The sequence below is a fragment of the Paramormyrops kingsleyae genome, chromosome 7, assembly GCF_048594095.1.
Source record: "Paramormyrops kingsleyae isolate MSU_618 chromosome 7, PKINGS_0.4, whole genome shotgun sequence".
NCBI lineage: Eukaryota > Metazoa > Chordata > Actinopteri > Osteoglossiformes > Mormyridae > Paramormyrops > Paramormyrops kingsleyae.
This window is the reverse complement of record NC_132803.1, coordinates 31,719,973-31,742,498: the sequence shown is the minus strand read 5'-3', so window position 1 is coordinate 31,742,498 and position 22,526 is coordinate 31,719,973. Positions and strand designations below refer to the sequence as shown.

Sequence of the window (22,526 nt, the reverse complement as noted above, 5' to 3'; positions counted from 1 at the left end):
TCTTTTTGAATCCTTCATCATCCTGTCATTCCATTATCTTTTAAAGGGGGGGGGGACATGGGACTTCACTTTCCCTGGTTACTTATTTTTATGTTTCTCCAGAGAATCTCTGCTTGTTTCCTTCACATTACTGACTCTGGCCAACAAATATATATTTCAGAAGGTAATGTGTTGCTTGGGGTTTTAAAGATCACAACAGTCCCCATAAAGACAAAAACAAACACAAAACTCTTCTCATTCATTTCCATACTATAAACTTTTCCCAGTTGCTTTAGTATCTCCAGTATCGCTCATCTCCATCAGCTCCCAGTTGCTCCTCATCTGCAGTAACCCGCCGTCAGCTTCAGCATGGAGCCCAATGCGTCAGACACATTGAATGCATGTGGCTGAGAAACAAAGTTGCATTTTGTTTGCATTCATAAACGGCACAAACGTCCCTGCTGGGGTTTCACATGTCCCGGTGATATACGGCCGTTGGCAGCGCTGCCAGCAATCGATATGAACCTCGAATGGCTGTGGAACAGAGTCCTAGATCCGATTGACCGAACGAGGCAGCATCACGCCACGGGCTCAAACTCAATCCACCATGAGGTCTCACTTCCATTGCTCACCACCACAATTAACATACAGCACTAAAAGGAGACAGTCAAAGTGACCAAGGCAAGGTTGTCATCTCAACAGACCTGTGCTGGGACTTATCTCATCAAAAAATGTAATTATATTTCTGATTACAATACACGCACCAGCGAACATCGTTTTAATCCCCGAATTTGAGGCCTTGATTTCATTTAACTGCAGTCAGGAGACACAGCGATAGACCGGACCAGTCCGTGCCCTTCAAACATTCCTGGACCCTACATTCAGAGCTATATTTGCAGGAGTCTGAGTGCCTGTGTGTGTCTGGGGTTTCACTGTAAACCGCAGCAATTCCCACCTGTTCTGCCCCACAGTGCGAAATCATTCCTAGTTTTAGCCACGCCGACACTGCAAACTACAACGAAGAAATCCAGAGAATCCAGGCCCTCTGAGAACTTGTGCGGATGACTGGGTTAGGGTTCCAGAAGGAAGTGGAAATCTGCAAATAAATGCCCAGTGAACCAGGGCGTTGCTCCAGGAAGAATGATGCAGCATTCCAGTACAACCATTTCAGGTATTCATTTCAGTCCGATCTTGCTCTGTGTGGAACTTTAATATGTAACACAAATCCATTAATTTTCTTCAGTCCAGCTGTCGGTGCCTTTGTGTTTGTGTGTATGCATATGTGTACACACACACACAGATGTAGGGTAAACATATCCTTATGGGGACCGCTCATTCATTTCAATGGGAAAAATGCTAACGCTAACTATGACAACCTTAAGGCCACTAGTCTTCATCTATATATTTAAAACAGATGAAACATTGATTCCAGATGAGTATCTGATTCTTACACTTAACTACCTGCAGACAGAAGGTCTCCTGTCCTTGTTTTCGTCAGCCAGATATTGCTAATTAATCTCATTATCAGGAACCTTGCTGTGCCTGCAATTTGAAATACACCGCTATCTTGTCAGCTGAAAGTAATTAGAAATTCTTCTTTGTTAATTGGTTTTTGGGGAGGGGAGGGCTCTGCTAGCCCATTTCACGGCAGACAGGAAAGTGTGTTGACACAAAATGTGCCAAAATGCGCTGCTGCCAGTCTGGAATGCAGAGGGTGAGACAACTTGACTGCAAAGTCTCTCAAATTAGATTCAACACGTACTGAAATAGATCCACTTCCTTAAGACGAAAGTAAGAAGTATAGTCTGCACTGTAGCCCAACAAAATCAGGGGAAAGCATAAAAATTCATCCTTTAAAATGTAAATAAAGTGATGCAACAGCTCTGGCCTGTCAGCCTTGCGCAGAACAACAAAGGCAGCTTACATCAAAGCAGGATCCTCCCCCCCCCCGAAGCTTGCTGCTGCCAACTACAGACCAGCGAATTGTGGTTCTTCCTCTCCTTAAATATGACCTCTTGATTGAGCCACATCTTAAAGCAAACTGCTTTCCTCAGAAAGACAATTCGACTCCATAAGACACGTGATGGATTGTATAGCAAAGGTGTTCTTTTGAGAACCCACTTATTTATTCTGCAAAATAATGTACTTGGGAGGGGATAGTGAAGGGATATGTTATGGTCCTTAGAAATGGTAAGATGCATGACGAGCCTGGGGCAGAAGCCCCGAATGAATCTGAACGAGCCCTGAATGATTCATTTAGCTCAGATGTTTTAGCAGCCATATTCTCAGTTTGAGAATTCCATACTTCACAGCAGTCCTAGTCCAAGGCAGTGTTTCTCAAAGCCGATGCAGTGCTACGATTGTCATAACTTCAGAGAGAGAGACCTTCGGATAGATCAAGTCCCTGGGGTTTGCCAATGATGCCTTAAGATCCCGAAAATGCTCCTGCAAATGTTGTGGTGGAAGAGTTTTTAACTCACGCAAAAACATTTTTCAAATGAAAATAGCTTAACAGAAATCGATAATTCCATATAAATTTGCCTTCCTACTAGAGGAAAAGTAATCTCAAATGGGGGGGGGGGGGCAGACCTTATCACCCAGTGGTGTCAAGAATTACAGAAATGCCAGAAAAGGCACAGATGGATCTCAAAACACACAGAAGTGATGACCTGCTTTGACTTCCGCTTGCTTCTCCCATCATTTCATCTTACCCGTCATAAATATGTAACCGTTCAGCCTCATTTTCACGACATCTTTAAAATCCCGGACAGCTCATCAGCTGCAAAGGATTTGGCACGTCGGGCAGGGTTCGGAGCAGCAGATTAGTGAGCGGAATGCCACCCGCGATCCAAACAGACATTTCCAAGCCTATAGGACCACCAATAATACTACTACGACTAACTGTGACACATAAATACTTAATACTAACTCAGTCTCTACTGAAGTACAAATCATGAACATATATAGTATCCACTTTAGATAAAAGATGCATCATGATTCATTAATGATGAACAAAAATGAGATCAATATTTCACTTGTGCTATTCATTATTTGTTCCTTCAGTAAATCCATCAGTAGTTCACAAACGTTTACAGGATTAACAAACGTAACAAATGAAAATTAAGGATGAAAGATGCATCATGATTCATTAATGCTGAACAAATATGAGATCAGTATTTAATTTGTGTTATTCATCACGTGTTCCTTCAGTTGGTCCGTCAGTGGTTCATAAAGGTTTACAGAATTAACAGATGAAGTAACAAATATAGTAATTGCTTGACATAAAAACGTGTCACAATTCATTAATTAATGATGAACATGAGATCAATATGTAACTAAAACTTAGTTTCTGGTTAATTCATACAAAAGTAATGGCACAATATTATATTATTTGTGCTCCCTCAAGTAAAGTGTTAACGGACTAACAATACTGATAATATTTCTTATTACACAGGGTAACATCCTTCATTTTCTACCAGACAAACCCACAGGCACAGGACGGCGTCTTGAGCTCAGGGCGCTAAAACTTAGAAAGATCGACAAACTTTACTGAAGCTGGTTTTATCATCGATAGCTATTAATAGCTAACAGCAATAGTCTGTTTGGAGATGTAATGATAAAATCGCCTCTAAGCCATTGCGTGATGACACAACATTATGTTCTTCTTTGACGAAACGGACAAGAGGGGGTGCTGAAAAACCCCCAGCAGCCCTACTTAGAGCACTACTAAACCCACCAAAGATACACGTCACGTGCTGTTTCCATAGCATTAGTGACTTCAGTCAATATATGATACTACTGAGCTTCTGAAATGCAAGACGAATTAACCTTGATCAGTGCACACAAGCTTTTAGCCAAATGAATGCTGTTTTTCCCCCATCAGAAAGGACAGCTAAAGGAGGCCGGGTCTACAATGTTTTAGCATTCTTCCTGTCCATAGTAATAGATTTTCAGGTTTCTTATCAAGGCTACGCGACAAGGATGCCAGTAAATGGAGGTTTTCACTGCTGAAAGGAGGACAAAAATCATCACCTCATTCTTCGATATTGCAGTAATCTAAAGGCAACAGCTTTTTAAAGTAATGAACTATCCCTAGAAGTGGAAGGCAGCCAACCCTAACAGGCCGCATAACAAGTAGTAAGAAATTTAGGTGGGGGGGGGGGGTCATTTAAATCCCAAAGCTACCATTAGAGATATGCCCATAACGTAAAGGGGAATCTGTGATTATACTTCTTACCATTTATAGTTTTAGACTAGTTTGCATGTTAGAGTTCTGAAATGAAATAAAAGCACTAGACCTTCATTGTAAGTAAAACAAATCAGATGGTCCAGAACATGTCCTGAAATCAACTCATAGCCTGTGGCAAATGTAAACCAATATAATACTGAGCCCATGACTAGACCTCCTGTCCTACTCAGCCCCTTCTCTTAGGGTAAGCGGGCGTGACTTTCTTGTGTGTTCACAGCATCTTTTGCTATAGACCAGGTGTCTCCAAGTCTAGTCCTGGAGACCTACTGTCTAGTAGGTTTTCTATCCTACCTGACTTCTGATGAGCCACACCTGTTCTCAGGTAAATACCAGGAACAGGTGCGACTCATCAGAAGCCAGGCAGGATAGGAAACCTACTAGATAGTAGCTCTCAAGGACCAGAGTTGGAGACCCCAGTCATAGACCAAGAGCCAAGCCAGCAACACTACATTGAGGAACATATGCGCGAAAAGTCTAAAATGACCTCATATTATGATTTGCAAATGATTTATTTTTTTGGGCAAAGTGCATTCACCAATCAGAAACGTCTGCAGCACAGTTACGAATCACCACCTTTATTACAGTAATACTACAGCTTGACCCAGGACCTTCTCTTCTGGAGATAAAGACACCAGAAGAAACACATACTGGTGGGGGAATCTTCTAAAGACACATATTTGTTGACTCCTATGATGGTGCTGGCCATTTGTTTGTACATCGGAAATTACACCATTTTAGTTGTGGAAACATCTTCTATCAGTGTGGATTGTCAACAAGATCTGGGCTCTCCAGAACCACAAAGACGTGTATCGTGGGGGTGGGGTGGAGTGGCAGTCACACAAAGTCCAATGCTTACATCTCTTAGGGGTGCGGTTTTCGTTAAGTTTCTCCTTTGGACCCACAGCTACTTTACCGGAGCACCAACCAACCCGAACATCGCAGCCCTGCAGTACGACTTCCACAGAAAGTCTTCAGATCGTCTGTTATCAATAATACCAAAGCCTCAAATAGTGAGGCACCCCTCAAGCTATATCTGAGCTTGACCCGGAGAGGATAGACATACACATTTTGACAAGGTAAGGACGGCTCACCTCAGCTATCCTTAACATTCACAGGCCGGGTCTTCAAACGTGTCCATCACTGAATGACAGCTAGGAATTTTCTCGACAAAGTATTACATTTCACAGTATAACATTTCCTATATTTCCACTGTATATGTATTTTTCAACAGCCTTAACTCAAACAATGTTGCTATTTCCCAGGTGTATACTTACGCATCTAATTAGCACCGCAAAGCCATGGATACAACATCCCTAGCAACCACGAGTACTTTTATAAACACTTTTAACTACATTTTAGGGCACTGGCCTTATAAATGCATTCCAGCTTTCAAAACACAAGCTATGAAAACATTTAAATTGACTTGACAATGGCAACCTGCCGAGATTACAAATTCGCCAGTTACTAAACTACTTAAGAAAACAGCAGAACTCCATATGAAATTTGAACTGGCACCACAGAGGTTAAAACACCTTGTCTACTTGCTGCCTAAAGTCTGCAGGATAGTGCCACTCCAAACCCAACAAAACCATCTTTAGCAGAGTCTAGTCCTGCGACATATTCACATGCTAACAGCAGTCATGGCACCACCTGTAATCAATCATTTCCAATAGGAACATAGATGTATTTTTTTAAATTGGGGGGGCAATTAGGGAGATGCATCTCAGATACATTTACCAGGTCTTCCAAAATGACCCACCTGCAGAGAGACAGCAATGTGCTGACTCTGGATTCTGCAGAGGGAAGACGGTCTACCTGTGCTGCGCCACTGAGACTCGCGTTCTCTCATAATCACAAGGATGGCGTCACGTTTTTTTTCTTTTTTAAAGGGCAGTTTGCGAGACGCTCGCTTAGACCAACAAACGGCTTTTCTAATTCCTGCACTCAGCACGAGGGACGTCGTCGGGGGTGACGAGAATTACCTGACACAGGAGATTAGAGACGCAGGGCTGAAGCCACAAGCCCTAGCCCATCAGGCTGCATGGTAATATGAAATATCCGCATGTAATTACTGCAAAACCCCGGGAGGGTTTAGGGTCTGTCGTCAGAGCTCGCAGCCGGCGCCACGACGCCCAATCGCGTTTCCCCAGGGCTAGGCGCGAGGCCAGGAAACCGGCTTCCACATGGAAGCTACCCCCCCAGATCACCTTGCGTAAACCCCATAAGAGGGGACGGCTACTCAGATGGTCAGTCTCTGGGTTGACCGTGGGCGTCCGCACCAGTGCCTGCAAGGTCAAACCTCTCATGCATGTACACCCACGCAGCAGCTCATCGCAGTGCGTCGTGCCCGCCAAAGCGGCACTGACATCTCATAAGGTCCTATCTAGCCACAAAACTACATATTCATAACCACTCCAGTTTACCATATCATAAAATAAATCCTTAAAAAAAATGTGCGCACCTATACGGCAAGATTAAGAGGCCTAGTTTGGTGGCATAAGAAAAAGGTCAGACGAGAACGTTACGGTGTAGGTGTGACAACCAGTCACGCACAAGGCAGGTGCAGCACGTTAGCATGGAAACCCTGGTGCTATACACACTTCAGGGGAGAACATCCCGACTGTGATTAGACAGCACTGCAGGAAAGGAGAACAAGCATTTCCTCTTTCACAAGCAGCTCCCACTTGCAGTTGCCTGATTCTGCAGTAATACACCACAGGTAACCAATTCCCCTTTCCAGAAGTCCCTAGACAGATCGGCAGCATCTTTTCGGAGATGAGAGGGAACCTAGAGGTGTTGCAACTCACCTGCTCTCCCTGCTTCTGGTCGCATCGGGGACATGTGATCTCACATCCAATACAGAGGATGCAACCCAGTTGATCTCAGGCCAATTGGAGTGGAACTAAGTGTCCTGCAGAGTGAGCTTGGCGCCAAAAGTTACAGCATTTAATTTAAGAATGTGGACTCTGTACTGCGGGGTGTTTCCAAATTCAATTATACCACACTTCATGTTCAGACTATACGTTTTGTTTCAAGTAGATAAAATGTGAATTTCAGCACCAGTAAATCATTTTCAAATATGAAATGCAAATTCGTAACCCCATTTAAAGTCATTTGACTTGCAGTGTAACTCAAATGCATACAGATATATTCTTCAAAGACAGGAGCAAGAAGCAGTGGAAAGGTGAGAAAGAGGGCAAAAATACAGAAACGAGCTTTTAAATTCCACTGTACATGCTGGAAAGTCAACCATCCGTATTACCCAAGAAATTACACAACTTTCTCCAAATGCTGGGTGAAATTCATTTTATAGTCAAACCAGGTACAAATTTCACCAAGCAATGCAAATAAAACATTACATATATTCCTAACAAAAAAAGGCTCCCTCAACTCCAGAAACACAAAATGCTCAACGTGTTCAGAAGACTTAAACCAGAGCCACAGATTTGCATTGTGTATACGGACATAAACTGAAATCAATTTCACTTTCTGAATTTGATTATTCACAAAGCACAACTAAATTCAAAGGTACTTGTGGCACAAATCTCATTTCAGAGCAGCCAGCATACACAGGACAGGGCCATGTTTGGATTAGAATACCAGAGTAAGGAACTGCAAGCTCTATTCCATTCACACACACCAGAAGGTCCTCGATGTCGGCTGCCTGAGAATTACATCAGCGCCAAGTTGCAGGCCACAGCAGAAATGAGGACACCGAGAGACAGTGAAAAGGGGCTAAAGCAGGTCTAATGGAGAGGAGAGAGCCCAGAGCACAGCGTATCGGGATCCCATCAAAGCCAGCAGCAGCTCGTTTTTCACGTCTCATCTAGAACAGATGCCCAGCTGGCCCCAGTATGACGATTACATGGGGAAAAGGAAGCAAATGGGGGTGGGGGGGGATAAGAAATAAGCTCATGGGAGTTTTACTTCCACAAAAATGTTCTGAGGGCAGAAGGAAGAATGATTGGTTATCTCTCAGAACCAATAAGATTGTAGAGGAGGTGGGTCCAAGAGACAAGAGAAGGCAGGACCAACCAATCAGATGTCTTGAACCCAGCTCCTCTACAATCTGACTGGTTATCTCCTGGAACCAATCATTCTTCCTTCTGCCCTCAGAACATTTTTGTGGAAGTAAAACTCCCATGACCAAGAACTAGGGGCTGAAAATCATGAGTGTTCTCACAGCTCAGAGCCCTGTAGCAACTATCCTGGATGTGTAGCTGGACGAGATCTGCTCTCAGTCTTCCTTTCACTCCCTTCCAGTGCACACGTCTGGTTAAATGGTGCATAAACTAATAAAGCAGGGGTGGGCAATCTCATCTGTAAAGGGCCGGTGTGCATGCAGGTTTTCGGGATAACCTTTAGGTCAGCTGTTCAAACCCAAGTGTGAAGACTCTTCAGCCAAACCGTCCTCTAATTAGTCATTTAATTAGGGAGTTACAATGCAAACCTGCATACTCAACGGCCCTTCTGTACAAAATTGTCCACCCCTGCTCTAAAGGCTTTGCACTACCTTACAAAAAAAACAGGAAGGCCAGGATTTAAACGGCAAAAAAGTAAAACACGTATATACAGAATCATAGTTCAAAGTGGATCAAAGGGTAATGATTTTGATTATTCATGAAAATTATTCAGGAGATTTAGTTCAAATATCTGGGGCTTTCTTGGCACTTGTGCCTATACCAAACTATGCTGGTACGGCCAGTCAGAGTAAGCCTCTGGCTCAAACCTGACAATCTGACCAAAAAATATTTTACCTCAACAGCTGACACAATGGGTGACAGGATGACTCCAATGGAGATATTCTACCCCAGGCTGTCATAGAGCCCCCGTGACAGAATTCAGCATCCAAAGATAGTGTCCACATGTGACTAACAAGGCATTCCAGAGTCCAGTCTGAGGGCCAGGGCATTCCTCCTTTCAGAGATAGGGGCCAAAGCGATGAAGACAAGGACCAGGCACTGTAATAAGTCTACCACCCAACCACAACTCTACTACCCCATTAAAAAGGTCTCCTGATCAACCCTAATGCCTTTCAAGCACATTTATAGAAAAGGGGTGGGATGTGACAAATGCTTTCACAAGGAGCTGTTAGAACATTCTTTCCCATGTCACCCACCATGAAAAAGGTTCCTTTTCCATCTCTGCTGTCCACAAGTTGTCCAAAATTGACACCATCGTTAAATTTGACACAGATTTTTGAAAGTGTTCAAAATTCTTCTGAAGTTCCCATATTTTCCAAACTCGCAATGTCATTTAAAAGAGGAAGAAATTGTTAAAAACACAGACCAGCACAGCACATACATCCTAAGGCAAAATAAGCTAAACAGGCAATTAAGTACATGAAGCAGCAGTTAACACACTTCACAGGTCTTTGAACAAATAAGGCAAACAGCCTGAAAATCTTACACGTTTATTTACCATTTTCCAGTATAAAATGTCCAGCCTCTGGAGGACATTGTACAGTTTTCAGTATTCAGGCTCAGGAGACACCATTGAATGAGTTAGAAAAAAAAATCAGTATGAGGCTTTTATTGCATTTTTTTTCTATTATACCAGAATATTCGTGAACCCAGAGAGCAGTCTCTCCACATGGTGCCAACAGGTTGGTAAGGTGGACCAATAACTCAGACGGATGGTCCTGCTGAAAGTCTGTGGTGGTTCTGGGGGTCTGGAAGAGCAGAGCTTTCTGCAAGCGCTCGCCGCTCTCCCCAACTCACCAAGCTCAGACACTCAGAGCTACAAACCAAGCTGTTTTATCGATCGGTTAAACGAGCACTTCTTGCCAAAGAACAGGCTGATTAAGTTTGCCATTTACTTCTTGGGGTGTGAAAAATTCAAAACTAACTTTCCATTTACTTTTTAATTTTTTCCCCTCACTCTGAAGAGAAAAATATATATATCAGCAGACCAATGAAGAAAAATATATAATATCAGCAATACAGACCTACAGAAGTCAGGACTTAATGAACACCCCTGCCAAACATGCGATATTTTATGCAGAGGCCGCAATTCTCCACGGGGTCCGAGAGAACTGCTGAAGCCAAACACGTAGACCTCTGCTTCGCAGAGAACATAACACACACCCAGCCAGCCTGATTTAATCTCGCACCTCCACCGCTGGGTTGTGTTAGCACTGCACGGACTCAACAAGAATCAGAGTTACAAAAGAAACACACACTCATGGCAGTAAGAGCAGGTTTGCACGGGGAACAGAGATTAGCTCTGGGCGAAGCGAAGAGCCTTGAAGCCAATTTAACGAAGTGCCTACAAATGGTAATAAAATGTACGACTGCCTGCATCAAGTCCCCCTGATGTGGCTTCTGTGCGCATTTTGCCCTCAGTAATGCATGCAGCGCCGCTCCCTGGATACCCATCACTAGCATGGAAATACAAAATTGCAGCAAAGAAATATTTTATTTAAAAGCAGCCCTTTTGTGGGTTTTTAGCAGGACAGGCGCCCCCCCCCGCCCCATTCCCCTCAGCTCCCAGCCCCAGGCTCCATGCTAGTGGGCTTGATTGCAGAGGAGATGCAGGCCATATCTCGGGGGGGCAGGCCGTCTGCGGGGTCTCCAACTAGCTCCTCCAACCACCGAATGTTTGAGAATTTCTGGAAGGAATAACAGATGCATAGGTCTGCTGAAGGAACTATTTTGGCATTTCAGATGCATTTCAGAAATCAGAACTGACCTGAGACATAGAACAACGCAACAAAGGCAGCCGTTTAAGAGCCAAAATGGAGGACAATAGGGGTCAAAGGTGAAGCTCAGAGGGGTGGGCAGCAAGGCAGAGCGGGGAGAGCACCAGAAGATGCCAGAAAAGAGGGTATGAGCAAGGCACCTGAAGCGGCAGAGGAGGGAAGGATGGGTTGCAGCATCTGAACTCAAATCAGAACAGATGGATCCCACCTCAGGGGTCTTCAGAACATCCTGTCCATGCATTGTTTCTAGATAAGTCTGGCCTAGATGACGTCAAATTAACATTATCTGTGATTGCAGGTTGTCACAAGCAAGTATGTGAGGCTCTGAGGACATGAAATCCCTACTTTCTAGGTTTAGAAGCACTTTGTGCAGAACCATCTTGTCAGGGCTTTGGTTTTAAAGCCCCAAGTGTCATTACATAAGCTATACATTTACACGATATCCTACATCATATCCATTTTATTACACTGACTTTCAGCGTATAGTAAATTATGTATTATATACAGCACACCACATATTTGTGCATGTCTCCATGACACCCAGACATGTTGTGGAGCTCGGCAGACAATCACTTGACAACAGTGTAAGGTTTAGTCGGTCTAGGCTTTGCAGGAGTGGTCTAAATTTTGCAGGAATGCGGGGAGAAGCAGACAGATGAGCCAAGGACAAGAAGCGGGTTCGTTCACAGGAGACGAGCGCTCGGTGCAACAGAACGAGAGCCGCAGCGATAGCAGGAGAACAGAGCTCCCCCGCCCCCCCCCCCCACCACATACCACACACTCTCACAAGGTCAGACGCTTCTCACACAAAAACTTACTACTTACTGATTGGTGGATCCAAAGTTGCCAGTGAACGCTGAAAGATTACAGGATAATAAAATTAGTAAACATGGTTACTGCTTGGTAGTACACAATGCTATCTCAAATAGCCACTGTGGACCATTAACCATTAATTGGTCTGCAAGTGGCTCTTATTCGTTTTTTTTTTTTTTTTTTTTTAATTCATTGACTGACTGCAGTACCAAAACATAAATTAAACGAGAATAGCAAATGAGGCTGTGGTTTTCCCCATTTCCCGAGAAAATGGGACACTAAGTGTTACTGTGGGAGCGCAACACTCACCGACGGTACCAGACCACCTCACTATGTGGGTTAATAAGGAACTGACTGGTGGGATGCTGCCGTCTCCACGGCAACCGCCACACAAAGCTCAGTCAATAAAGGGGTGGAGCTGATGGGCGCGTCGTGTGACGAGCCCGGCTGCCAAGACCAGACCTCCTACAGTCCTACCTGGGCTCTCGGTAAAAACACCAGTGTACGCAAATCGCATGGCAGGTTAGCAGTGCCTGGACTAATATTTTGCACAGTGAGGTTGTAAAAGAAATTTCCAGCTTTCAACCAACACCCCATTAATGAAAGATGACCTTCCCAGAACCTCACAATACTTCGTCTTCTACTGTAACATTTTCAAAGGGCCGATGGACTAACTGGTATGAACAGGCACGTCATTAGAAAGAGCTGCATCTCACTGACACACAGACAGCTCTTCTGAATTCTGCATGCCGTTCTTCTATGCTGCCTCTAGGCACCTGCATTCATTATCTGCTACAGCAGAGGACAGTGGGTAGCTGGCACTTACCTCCCGGGGAACCGAAACCGGAGAAGCCGCCGGTCTGAGCCCCGAACGCGGAAGCCGGGGGAGCTAGGTTCCCAAAGGATGGGGTGGTCTGAGTGGCCAGACTGCCAAAGGTGGGGGCGGTTGAGGCAGAGGCGAAGCTGTGAGGCATTGCAGAACAAAAGGCAGTTAGAAACCCCCCCACTGACACACACTACACTTATGCAAGATAAACGCGACACAAAAGGCAGTTAGGTGGCTATAGGCAACAAAGGCATGTACGCTTCCTCATCAGCCGGAAATCCACAGAACTGAGCCAGTTCCTGTGACCCAGCATCAACAGAAGCTATACAACAATTATACACTGAGTTTCATAAGTGGGAATAAATGGTGAGGCTAATGGTTATTCGATGGCCTTGGAAACGAGCGGTTTTCAAAGACATATAACCAAGTGTAAGCAGCACAAACATTGGACTGCTGGTCAATACTAAAGTACTAAAGAGTAATATGGTGTGAGGAGTGATTGTTCACCTTACTTACTACACACAGTATTTACATTTGGAGGAAGCCAGCTGTTAACTGGAGGGGGGGGGGGGGGGTTCACAATGCAGTTATTAGGTCCCATGATTGGTCTGTATGGTGAATCAATGGTGAAGGAATAAGGAGGCATCTCCAGAAGCAGATTGTTAACCATAATACCCCTACATATGCTGCTATATTAACAGTTGTTTCATGATCACCAATCAAAAGCCTTCCATGACCTCGCCAACCTCACAATCTAAGCATCGCTGAACTTTTACGGGAAGTCCAACAGCATATAGCTCAAAGCAGACTTTCATCTTCATCCTTCAATCTAGCGGTCTTTTCTTCTTAAAAATTGCATACTACACACAGATCAGGACAGAACTGTATGACTGCATTCCGAGGGGACTGAAGCTGTTTGGACGGCAAAGCAAGGCCCTCGATATTAGTCAACACTGTAAAGCGTTTGTTAGATTGTCCTCCTCCTGTAATAAAGTGCAAAAAACATTCCCAAATTTGTATCCCTGTATAGCGCAATTATTTCTGCTGCTGCAACTAACTCAAAAACACAACCTCTGAAGAATGGCACACAAAAACAGCAAATCACAATCATTATATTATTTCAACAGGGAAATGGCTTCAAGTATTTTTAAACGACATCATAATAGCACACTCAGAGATCATATACATCGTTTTAGTCTGCTGGGAGCCACATCACAAGCATTACATTTCCGGAACACAGCAGGTATTTGCACAGAAGAGGCTTTTTATAGAAAAATTACGACATGTACAGCTCGAAACATCGCATTCAAGGCTGAATGCTTGCTGAAGCACATCGGCATAATTACAGCAACCACATCAAGGGTACAAATGCACACGGTCCTGTTTCTAAAGCATTTTGTTACACCAAAACGAGTAATAAAAAAAGTCTAACATTTCCCGTCCAATTCCAAACACTGAACCATCTCACATTAAATACTACAACTGACATGAGACCAAGACCAAGAGTATGTGCCCCTCCCTCTCATGTATATATCTATTTACATAGACTGATTTCCCCAAGTCAGTCCTAAAGTGACACCAGCGCATTACAAACGATTCTATCATTTCATGCTGATGAGCTTGATGACGAGCCTCTGGAATGCTCTCAGGAGCGAACGCAGAGCACATTAAAGGAGAAAAACAAAGATGGAAAGAGTGCACGGCCTGCTTGCCTGCCAGTCACCCACCCGTGGGATGAAGACGTCCAAACGGAATCCGTATGTTGGAGGAAAACCCCCCCCACTGACACGGTCTACGGTTATGCAAAATAAACGACACAAATGTGTCGGTCAGCCAAGATGGGGGAACGGAGGGGGGCTGCTGGGTCTTCTGCCTAATCCCTTCCTGAGGACTAATGTGCCACAGGAGTGCAGGCCTTACAGATCTGCTGGGGGTGGGGGGAATCACACAGGCGTGACCCGCTGTGGCAGCATCTCGGACTGCCGCAGCACAGAACGGTGGCATCAGCCCAGGTGTCATGGTGTGACGGGACGAGAGAAAGAAATGTGCACAGCATGAGCAAATGGTGCTCTAGAGGTCCGCAAAAAAAAGAGAATGCCGAAAGAAACATCCAGCCGTGTGAACTCAGGAGGGAGCGACTAAAATACTGAGGCATTAAGCAAAACGACACAGCAAACGATTCGCCAGACTCCAGCAGACTGGCCAGAGTCGAACTGTTTCCTCATGGGTTATTACCAAGCAGACTGGCCAGAGTCAGGCTGTTTCCTCATGGGTTATTACCAAGCAGGCTGGCCAGAGTCGAGCTGTTTCCTCATGGGTTATTACCCAGCAGGCTGGCCAGAGTCGAGCTGTTTCCTCATGGGTTATTACCAAGCAGACTGGCCAGAGTCGAGCTGTTTCCTCATGGGTTATTACCAAGCAGACTGGCCAGAGTCGAGCTGTTTCCTCATGGGATATTACCAAGCAGACTGGCCGGAGTCGAGCTGTTTCCTCATGGGTTATTACCAAGCAGACTGGCCAGAGTCGAGCTGTTTCCTCATGGGTTATTACCAAGCAGACTGGCCAGAGTCGAGCTGTTTCCTCAAGGGTTATTACCAAGCAGACTGGCCAGAGTCGAGCTGTTTCCTCAAGGGTTATTCCCCAGGAGGCTGGCCAGAGTCGAGCTGTTTCCTCATGGGTTATTACCCAGCAGACTGGCCAGAGTCGAACTGTTTCCTCATGGGTTATTACCCAGCAGGCTGGCCAGAGTCGAGCTGTTTCCTCATGGGTTATTACCCAGCAGACAGGCCAGAGTCGAGCTGTTTCCTCATGGGTTATTACCAAGCAGACTGGCCAGAGTCGAGCTGTTTCCTCAAGGGTTATTCCCCAGGAGGCTGGCCAGAGTCGAGCTGTTTCCTCATGGGTTATTACCCAGCAGACTGGCCAGAGTCGAACTGTTTCCTCATGGGTTATTCCCCAGCAGGCTGGCCAGAGTCGAGCTGTTTCCTCATGGGTTATTACCCAGCAGGCTGGCCAGAGTCGAGCTGTTTCCTCATGGGTTATTACCCAGCAGGCTGGCCAGAGTCGAGCTGTTTCCTCATGGGTTATTACCCAGCAGACTGGCCAGAGTCGAGCTGTTTCCTCATGGGTTATTACCAAGCAGACTGGTCAGAGTCTAGCTGTTTCCTCATGGGTTATTACCCAGCAGGCTGGCCAGTCTCGAGCTGTTTCCTCATGGGTTATTACCAAGCAGACTGGCCAGAGTCGAGCTGTTTCCTCATGGGTTATTACCAAGCAGACTGGCCAGAGTCGAACTGTTTCCTCATGGGTTATTACCAAGCAGGCTGGCCAGAGTCGAGCTGTTTCCTCATGGGTTATTACCCAGCAGGCTGGCCAGAGTCGAGCTGTTTCCTCATGGGTTATTACCCAGCAGACTGGCCAGAGTCGAGCTGTTTCCTCATGGGTTATTACCAAGCAGACTGGTCAGAGTCTAGCTGTTTCCTCATGGGTTATTACCAAGCAGACTGGCCAGAGTCGAACTGTTTCCTCATGGGTTATTACCCAGCAGGCTGGCCAGAGTCGAGCTGTTTCCTCTTGGGTTATTACCAAGCAGACTGGCCAGAGTCGAGCTGTTTCCTCATGGGTTATTACCAAGCAGACTGGTCAGAGTCTAGCTGTTTCCTCATGGGTTATTACCAAGCAGACTGGCCAGAGTCGAGCTGTTTGCTCATGGGTTATTACCAAGCAGACTGGCCAGAGTCGAGCTGTTTCCTCATGGGTTATTACCAAGCAGACTGGCCAGAGTCGAACTGTTTCCTCATGGGTTATTACCAAGCAGGCTGGCCAGAGTCGAGCTGTTTCCTCATGGGTTATTACCCAGCAGGCTGGCCAGAGTCGAGCTGTTTCCTCATGGGTTATTACCCAGCAGACTGGCCAGAGTCGAGCTGTTTCCTCATGGGTTATTACCAAGCAGACTGGTCAGAGTCTAGCTGTTTCCTCATGGGTTATTACCAAGCAGACTGGCCAGAGTCGAACTGTTTCCTCATGGGTTATTACCAAGCAGGCTGGCCAGAGTCGAGCTGTTTCCTCTTGGGTTATTACCAAGCAGACTGGCCAGAGTCGAGCTGTTTCCTCATGGGTTATTACCAAGCAGACTGGCCAGAGTCGAGCTGTTTCCTCATGGGTTATTACCCAGCAGACTGGCCAGAGTCGAGCTGTTTGCTCATGGGTTATTACCAAGCAGACTGGCCAGAGTCGAGCTGTTTGCTCATGGGTTATTACCCAGCAGACTGGCCAGAGTCGAACTGTTTCCTCATGGGTTATTACCAAGCAGACTGGCCAGAGTCTAGCTGTTTCCTCATGGGTTATTACCAAGCAGGCTGGCCAGAGTCGAGCTGTTTCCTCATGGGTTATTACCCAGCAGGCTGGCCAGAGTCGAGCTGTTTCCTCATGGGTTATTACCCAGCAGACTGGCCAGAGTCGAGCTGTTTCCTCATGGGTTATTACCCAGCAGGCTGGCCAGAGTCGAGCTGTTTCCTCATGGGTTATTACCAAGCAGACTTGTCAGAGTCGAGCTGTTTCCTCATGGGTTATTACCCAGCAGGCTGGCCAGAGTCGAGCTGTTTCCTCATGGGTTATTACCAAGCAGACTTGTCAGAGTCGAGCTGTTTCCTCATGGGTTATTACCCAGCAGGCTGGCCAGAGTCGAGCTGTTTCCTCATGGGTTATTACCAAGCAGACTGGCCAGTGTCGAGCTGTTTCCTCATGGGTTATTACCAAGCAGGCTGGCCAGAGTCGAGCTGTTTCCTCATGGGATATTACCAAGCAGACTGGCCGGAGTCGAGCTGTTTCCTCAAGGGTTATTCCCCAGGAGGCTGGCCAGAGTCGAGCTGTTTCCTCATGGGTTATTACCCAGCAGACTGGCCAGAGTCGAACTGTTTCCTCATGGGTTATTCCCCAGCAGACTGGCCAGAGTCGAGCTGTTTCCTCATGGGTTATTACCCAGCAGATTGCTCATTTTAATGGTGCCAAAAAGGCACCCAAATACAAATGGCCATTAACTATTTTTGAACCAAAAATAAATGAGAACTGGGTGTAAATTTGAGGTTTATTAATATTTTATTTGACTAATTAGCAATACTTATAGCCTTTAAGGTGCGACCACGTAAAACTCAACCTGAGGCAAACTTTTCTCTTTTTAAATTAAACTCAGTTACACCAGTGTTTTTCCAATTTATATTTAACAAAATATCACCCTGTGGGCCACATTGCTTGAGGACATGCAAAGTAAATTACTCTATTCGCTATAGTTTCTAGTCATATTGTTTAAAACAAATAAAAGTTCAGAGGAAAAAGGGATACATATGCATGTAAAACAAAATAAACAAACAAAATTCAAAATTGCAAAGTGAAATAGCTACAGAGCCTCTCAGCAGGACCTGGACAGAAAGTTACAGCTATGCTCTTCAGGGAAGGCTTTCCATCATCATCCTCATTCAACACCCCCACCCCCCAGGTGTTTCCACGCTGCCGCTACGCTAAAGGAGATCCAGCAGTTTCGAGCAGAGCCAGCCTACGTGTGACGACTATAATTGGGCACAGTAAACAACCGCATTGTAGAATCCAGCATAGATTCATTCTCTCAGAGGACTTCAGAACTATTTACAATACAAAGCAGGTGCTGACTGGGGGCAGGGAGTGTGGTGGAGCTCTATCAGAGGCGCTCAAAGTCACCACATCCACTCCTGAAGACTGACCTTCACAGCCTGCCATTGTGCGAACCAATGCACGCCAAGGCAGCAGTCCTGCTCCACGATGTGTGCAAAAAGCTGAACGTGGAAGGCTGCGGGTGAGCTGGGGCTGTAAGGTCACTTCACAGAAAAATTTCCCTTTCAAATACACTAAATAAGTCGGTCGATGCCCCGGTCTTGTGATACATGCCAAGGACTCCCGGACATCTCACCACACCTCCCCCGACTCCCTGCGTCTTACCCAAATCCTCCAACGTTGGCGGCCGCTGTACCCTCTCCGAAGACCTTGCCTCCAGTGGATCCCATGGGGCTGCTGAAGGACGGAGACGAGGCAAACGCCGAGGCTGGCCCGAACGCTGGTGAGCCCCCGAAGGCAGGCGGGCTGCCGAAAACTGGGGCGCTGCCGAAACCACCTGAGAGGGAAGAGAAGGGCGGGCAGGTCAGCCCTGAGAATGGGCCACGGCCTACCGCAGAGCTGCACATGGACACGCGTGTGCGCGGCCTACCGCAGAGCTGCACATGGACACGCGTGTGCGCGGCCTACCGCAGAGCTGCACATGAACACGCGTATGCACAGTCCTGCTATGTGCTCAGCAGCTTGAAAAACATGCTCATTTGACTGTTTCCAGTTAAGATAGTACACCTTCACCTTCAATATCAAGAAGAAAGCATTTTGGGAACCAGATGCAACTGGCAGGGGTTGACACATAATCACACTTACACCAAAATAAGCACTAAGCAGCAAAACACAAATAGGGCAAAAGGGGATGATACTTCTAAATATATGGAAGCACTGAACTATCAACCAACATACAAAAATGAAGGGCCTTTAACCCTCTGGAACCGATTTAAGCTACGGTTTATGACACACGCAAACATTCGGCAAGATTACGAAGGGCATGGTGGAAAAAAGAAAACTGAAAATTTATTGAAGCAATCGACCACCACAACAGCTATATACACCATAAAATGCAGGATGTATTACTGGCGTGACTGCATCTCGCCCAACTGGCTAAGTATTTCCTTTGATACAATTAAACTTGTGATAAAATCCATAAGATGTACTGTGTGGTCCCTTAACCATCTGTTAAAGGTATAGCTACATTTAAAGATGTATAACTACAAGGGAAAAAAAAAAAGCATTTTAATGCTCATTATAAGGTATTTGAAACATACAGTAGGAGCTTAGAAAACAGAAAGGTGATTGCAGAAGGCTTTATTAAAACCATAATAGGAAATAAAACCCAGGCCTAAAGCAAAGGTTAGCTGCCATCATGAAGGAGGGGCTTTAGGACCCAAGGGCTTCCATCTAACTGCAGGCAAGGCAAGGCAACCCCTTGTCAAGTGGGGAACCATGGCAAGAAGAATGGGCTCTGAAATTTCAGCCAGGCCCAGTGTCTCTACCGCGGTGAATAATTGATTAGGTTAATGTAATTGGACTGCAATCCTTGGACTGGGGCCATGTCGGGGGGGGGGGGGGGTTACTGCTTTAAAAACAGAGCAGGGGAGTGCTTGTTTAAAAAAAAAAACTCTACATGTGAACAGCACTGCATGAACACGCGCGTGATGCTATTTACATAATTACGATCGATCTTCTCTAAGCCCGACAAATCCCACGCTTAGTAAAAGTCACGTGACCTTGCGAGGCTGAGAATACAGGGGGGAAAAAAAAAAGCGAGACGTGTTCATGTCTCATTCACTGAAATCTGGAAAGTGTGTCGAGCGAGAGCCTAACGCTGTCATTTCTAGCCTGCGGGACGGCATGTCCGGCCCAGATGGATGGCTAGGGAGGCGCAATGAAAGGCACGCTTGGTGCCTTGCATGGCTTTGAAGTGCGCCGGTAGCATGTATGCCGAGCTGAGCTACAGGGCAGCGTGACGCATTTCCCACCGCAGGACACCAACACCTGTGTTCAGAGAGGCCTCTTCACACACAGGCATTTCCTCAGAAGACAGATACCCTGCTATATGATGCACGCACAGTCTGAGCAGCACAGTCAGCAAAGGAATTTTTCACTGTATTGTGAGCTGCGATGTACCACTTCACACAAATGGAATCACTCCCAAACACACACCAGCTTTGCAATAACTCAACCCCATGGTGAGCTGGAGTAAATGCATTACCAAGTGAAAACATGCTTTTTGAGAACATCAGGTAAAGCTGCTTCAAAACCCAATAAATCTTATTTGCACTAGTGGCAAATTCAAGAATTTTGAGTGCTATAAATTTTAAATTGGACACACATTTAATTTCTGGACGGTCACCATTAGTAACTACTAAATCTACTAGTGGTTGTATTTCTAACCTACTGGTAACGGAGCAGACAGCAAAGGGGACTGGGCAAAGTACTTAAAGCAAATGAAAGTCATTCCGGCTCAGGCAAGCAGCATGAACATACAGAAAAGCCACAAAGGATAAATGCAACAATTAAATGCTTTTGATGGACACACAAATTTAGTTACCCAGAAGTGGTCATAACACACTAAGGGGTTGATATAGAGACACTAATATCTGAGAGAATGTTTTTGGTCTGTCCAGAGAAAATTCACAAAGGCTGCAGCCCAGTCGCCACACAGCCCCTTAACCCAAACAGCTCCAATAAAATATCAGACATAACCTTGTAAAAACCAAGAGAGTGTAAATTTTTCTGTTGGAGCAGACACATGATCTTTCTTATCTGACGCTGAATATTATTTCATTTTGCAGGATATATGGCATCAGATAAAAGTTTGGACACACCTACCCAAAGGAAGGTTTTTTTGTACAATTCTCTACATTTTAGAGTAATTATAAAGACTATAAAATGATTATAAAAACTATAAAAACAAACAGAATTATCCAATTATGCACTGACCAAAAAAAGTATAAAAAAAAATTGTTTGGGGGGGGGGGGGGGGGGGCACTTTGCGGGTGGGGACTCGGATCCCGTTCAAATCCCTAGATCAGCAGAGTGATCCTACCACTGGACCCTTAACCCCAGGTGCCCCAGGGACTGGCTGACCTACTGTCTCCTCTACACCAGTTTCATGAGGCGGCCTCCTAGGATGCTTGTCCAGCTGTCCTGAAGGAGCTCCCACATATATGCTGAGCTCTCATTGGCCGCTTTTCCTTCGCTCTCTGGTCAAACTCCTCTAAAACCATCTCTACTGTGTTTAGGTCAGGTGGCAGGTCATGTGATGCGACACTAGCACTCTCCTTTGCAGGCAACACCGCATGTCCAAACTATTGACTGGTACTGTATTATAACCACACACCGAGATCAGAAACCCCGCCTCTCTGAGAAACTCCAAAAGGTATCTTAACTGCTGAGGATGGAGACGGGTCCGTAAACAGCCATTTCTCCTGACTCGGGACGCTATGACGGCATTTCCTATGCTTGCAGGAGGCTGGCTACTGTTGCATCAGCAGTGACACTTAGAGAGGTAGCGAGTGCTTGGGAATCCCGTGGCATTGGCACGCTGCGCCGGCCGGTGAGGAGGCCCCGCGCCCGGTCCCGCTTTCGACCCTACGCCCGGCCGGGTACCCGTCTTGCTGGGGGTGCTGAAGGAGCCAAAGCCCTGGGACGCCACGCTGCCACTGCCTGTGCTGAACGAGCCGCCGGGTTTCTGCTCGCCGAAGGAGGACGTGCCAAAGCCGAAGGTCTTGGCCCCGCTGTCCCCAAACAGGCTACTGGACCCTGAGGAGGAAGAAAGGAGGTACCTTTCAGCCACCAGACCCCAGAATCCCATGTCAGGAGGGGGCATCTCACTCAGCTTCATTTAAATACGCAAACGAGGAGGGGGCCCTTATATTTCCGAGACCAGGAGTGTTTCTCAATATGCGTACTTGTGTTCTCACATACCCGTTTTATGCCATCTTCCATTGCCGGAGACCAGATTCAATGCTCAAGAACAGAAGTACAGAGGAAGGTAAAAATGCCTGGATGTCATTCTTGCCCCAAATATCAAGGATGCATCAGTTGCATCCTCACCTAATGAGGCCAAGCCCACGATTCATCGTGCCAAGTTTGTTCTAGGAAGGCAAGTTAGCAAAATCAGTCTTATCAAGACCACAAGTATGATCATTGCATTCTTGGTATTATGAAACACCACATCACCAATCCTAAGCAACAGTCTGCTCCAGTGAATGCATAATTACAGCCCCCTTTTTAAAAAGCCCTTGTATAGTGCATGGATTCACACAAACCAAACCAGTCACTGACTGATCGCACTGCTAGCAGGGCTGCTGCAT

The 22,526-nt window shown here is 45.9% G+C and overlaps 1 protein-coding gene and 1 long non-coding RNA gene across 3 annotated transcripts in view; both read right to left on the bottom strand.

Moving 5' to 3' along the window:
- Positions 1-9,625: 9,625 nt before the first annotated feature.
- Positions 9,626-22,526, bottom strand: part of nup214 (nucleoporin 214) — a 53,868-nt gene continuing 40,967 nt past the window's right edge. Inside the window, exons 32-36 of one of the 2 annotated variants that reach the window (XM_023818632.2) lie at positions 21,820-21,972; positions 18,538-18,709; positions 12,568-12,704; positions 11,754-11,784; positions 9,626-10,838 (exon numbers count right to left, since the gene is read on the bottom strand). In XM_023818632.2, coding sequence (XP_023674400.2) covers positions 10,805-10,838; positions 11,754-11,784; positions 12,568-12,704; positions 18,538-18,709; positions 21,820-21,972 — 527 coding nt within the window. In that variant the 3' untranslated portion in view covers positions 9,626-10,804. The remainder of the gene's footprint in view (positions 10,839-11,753; positions 11,785-12,567; positions 12,705-18,537; positions 18,710-21,819; positions 21,973-22,526) is intronic. The other variant, XM_023818633.2, reaches the window with a different exon arrangement.
- Positions 17,647-18,525, bottom strand: LOC111847455 (uncharacterized). Its single transcript, XR_002839112.2, has 2 exons — positions 18,303-18,525; positions 17,647-18,131 (listed from the first exon to the last, which is right to left on the bottom strand). It is a non-coding gene; the product is annotated as an uncharacterized lncRNA (long non-coding RNA).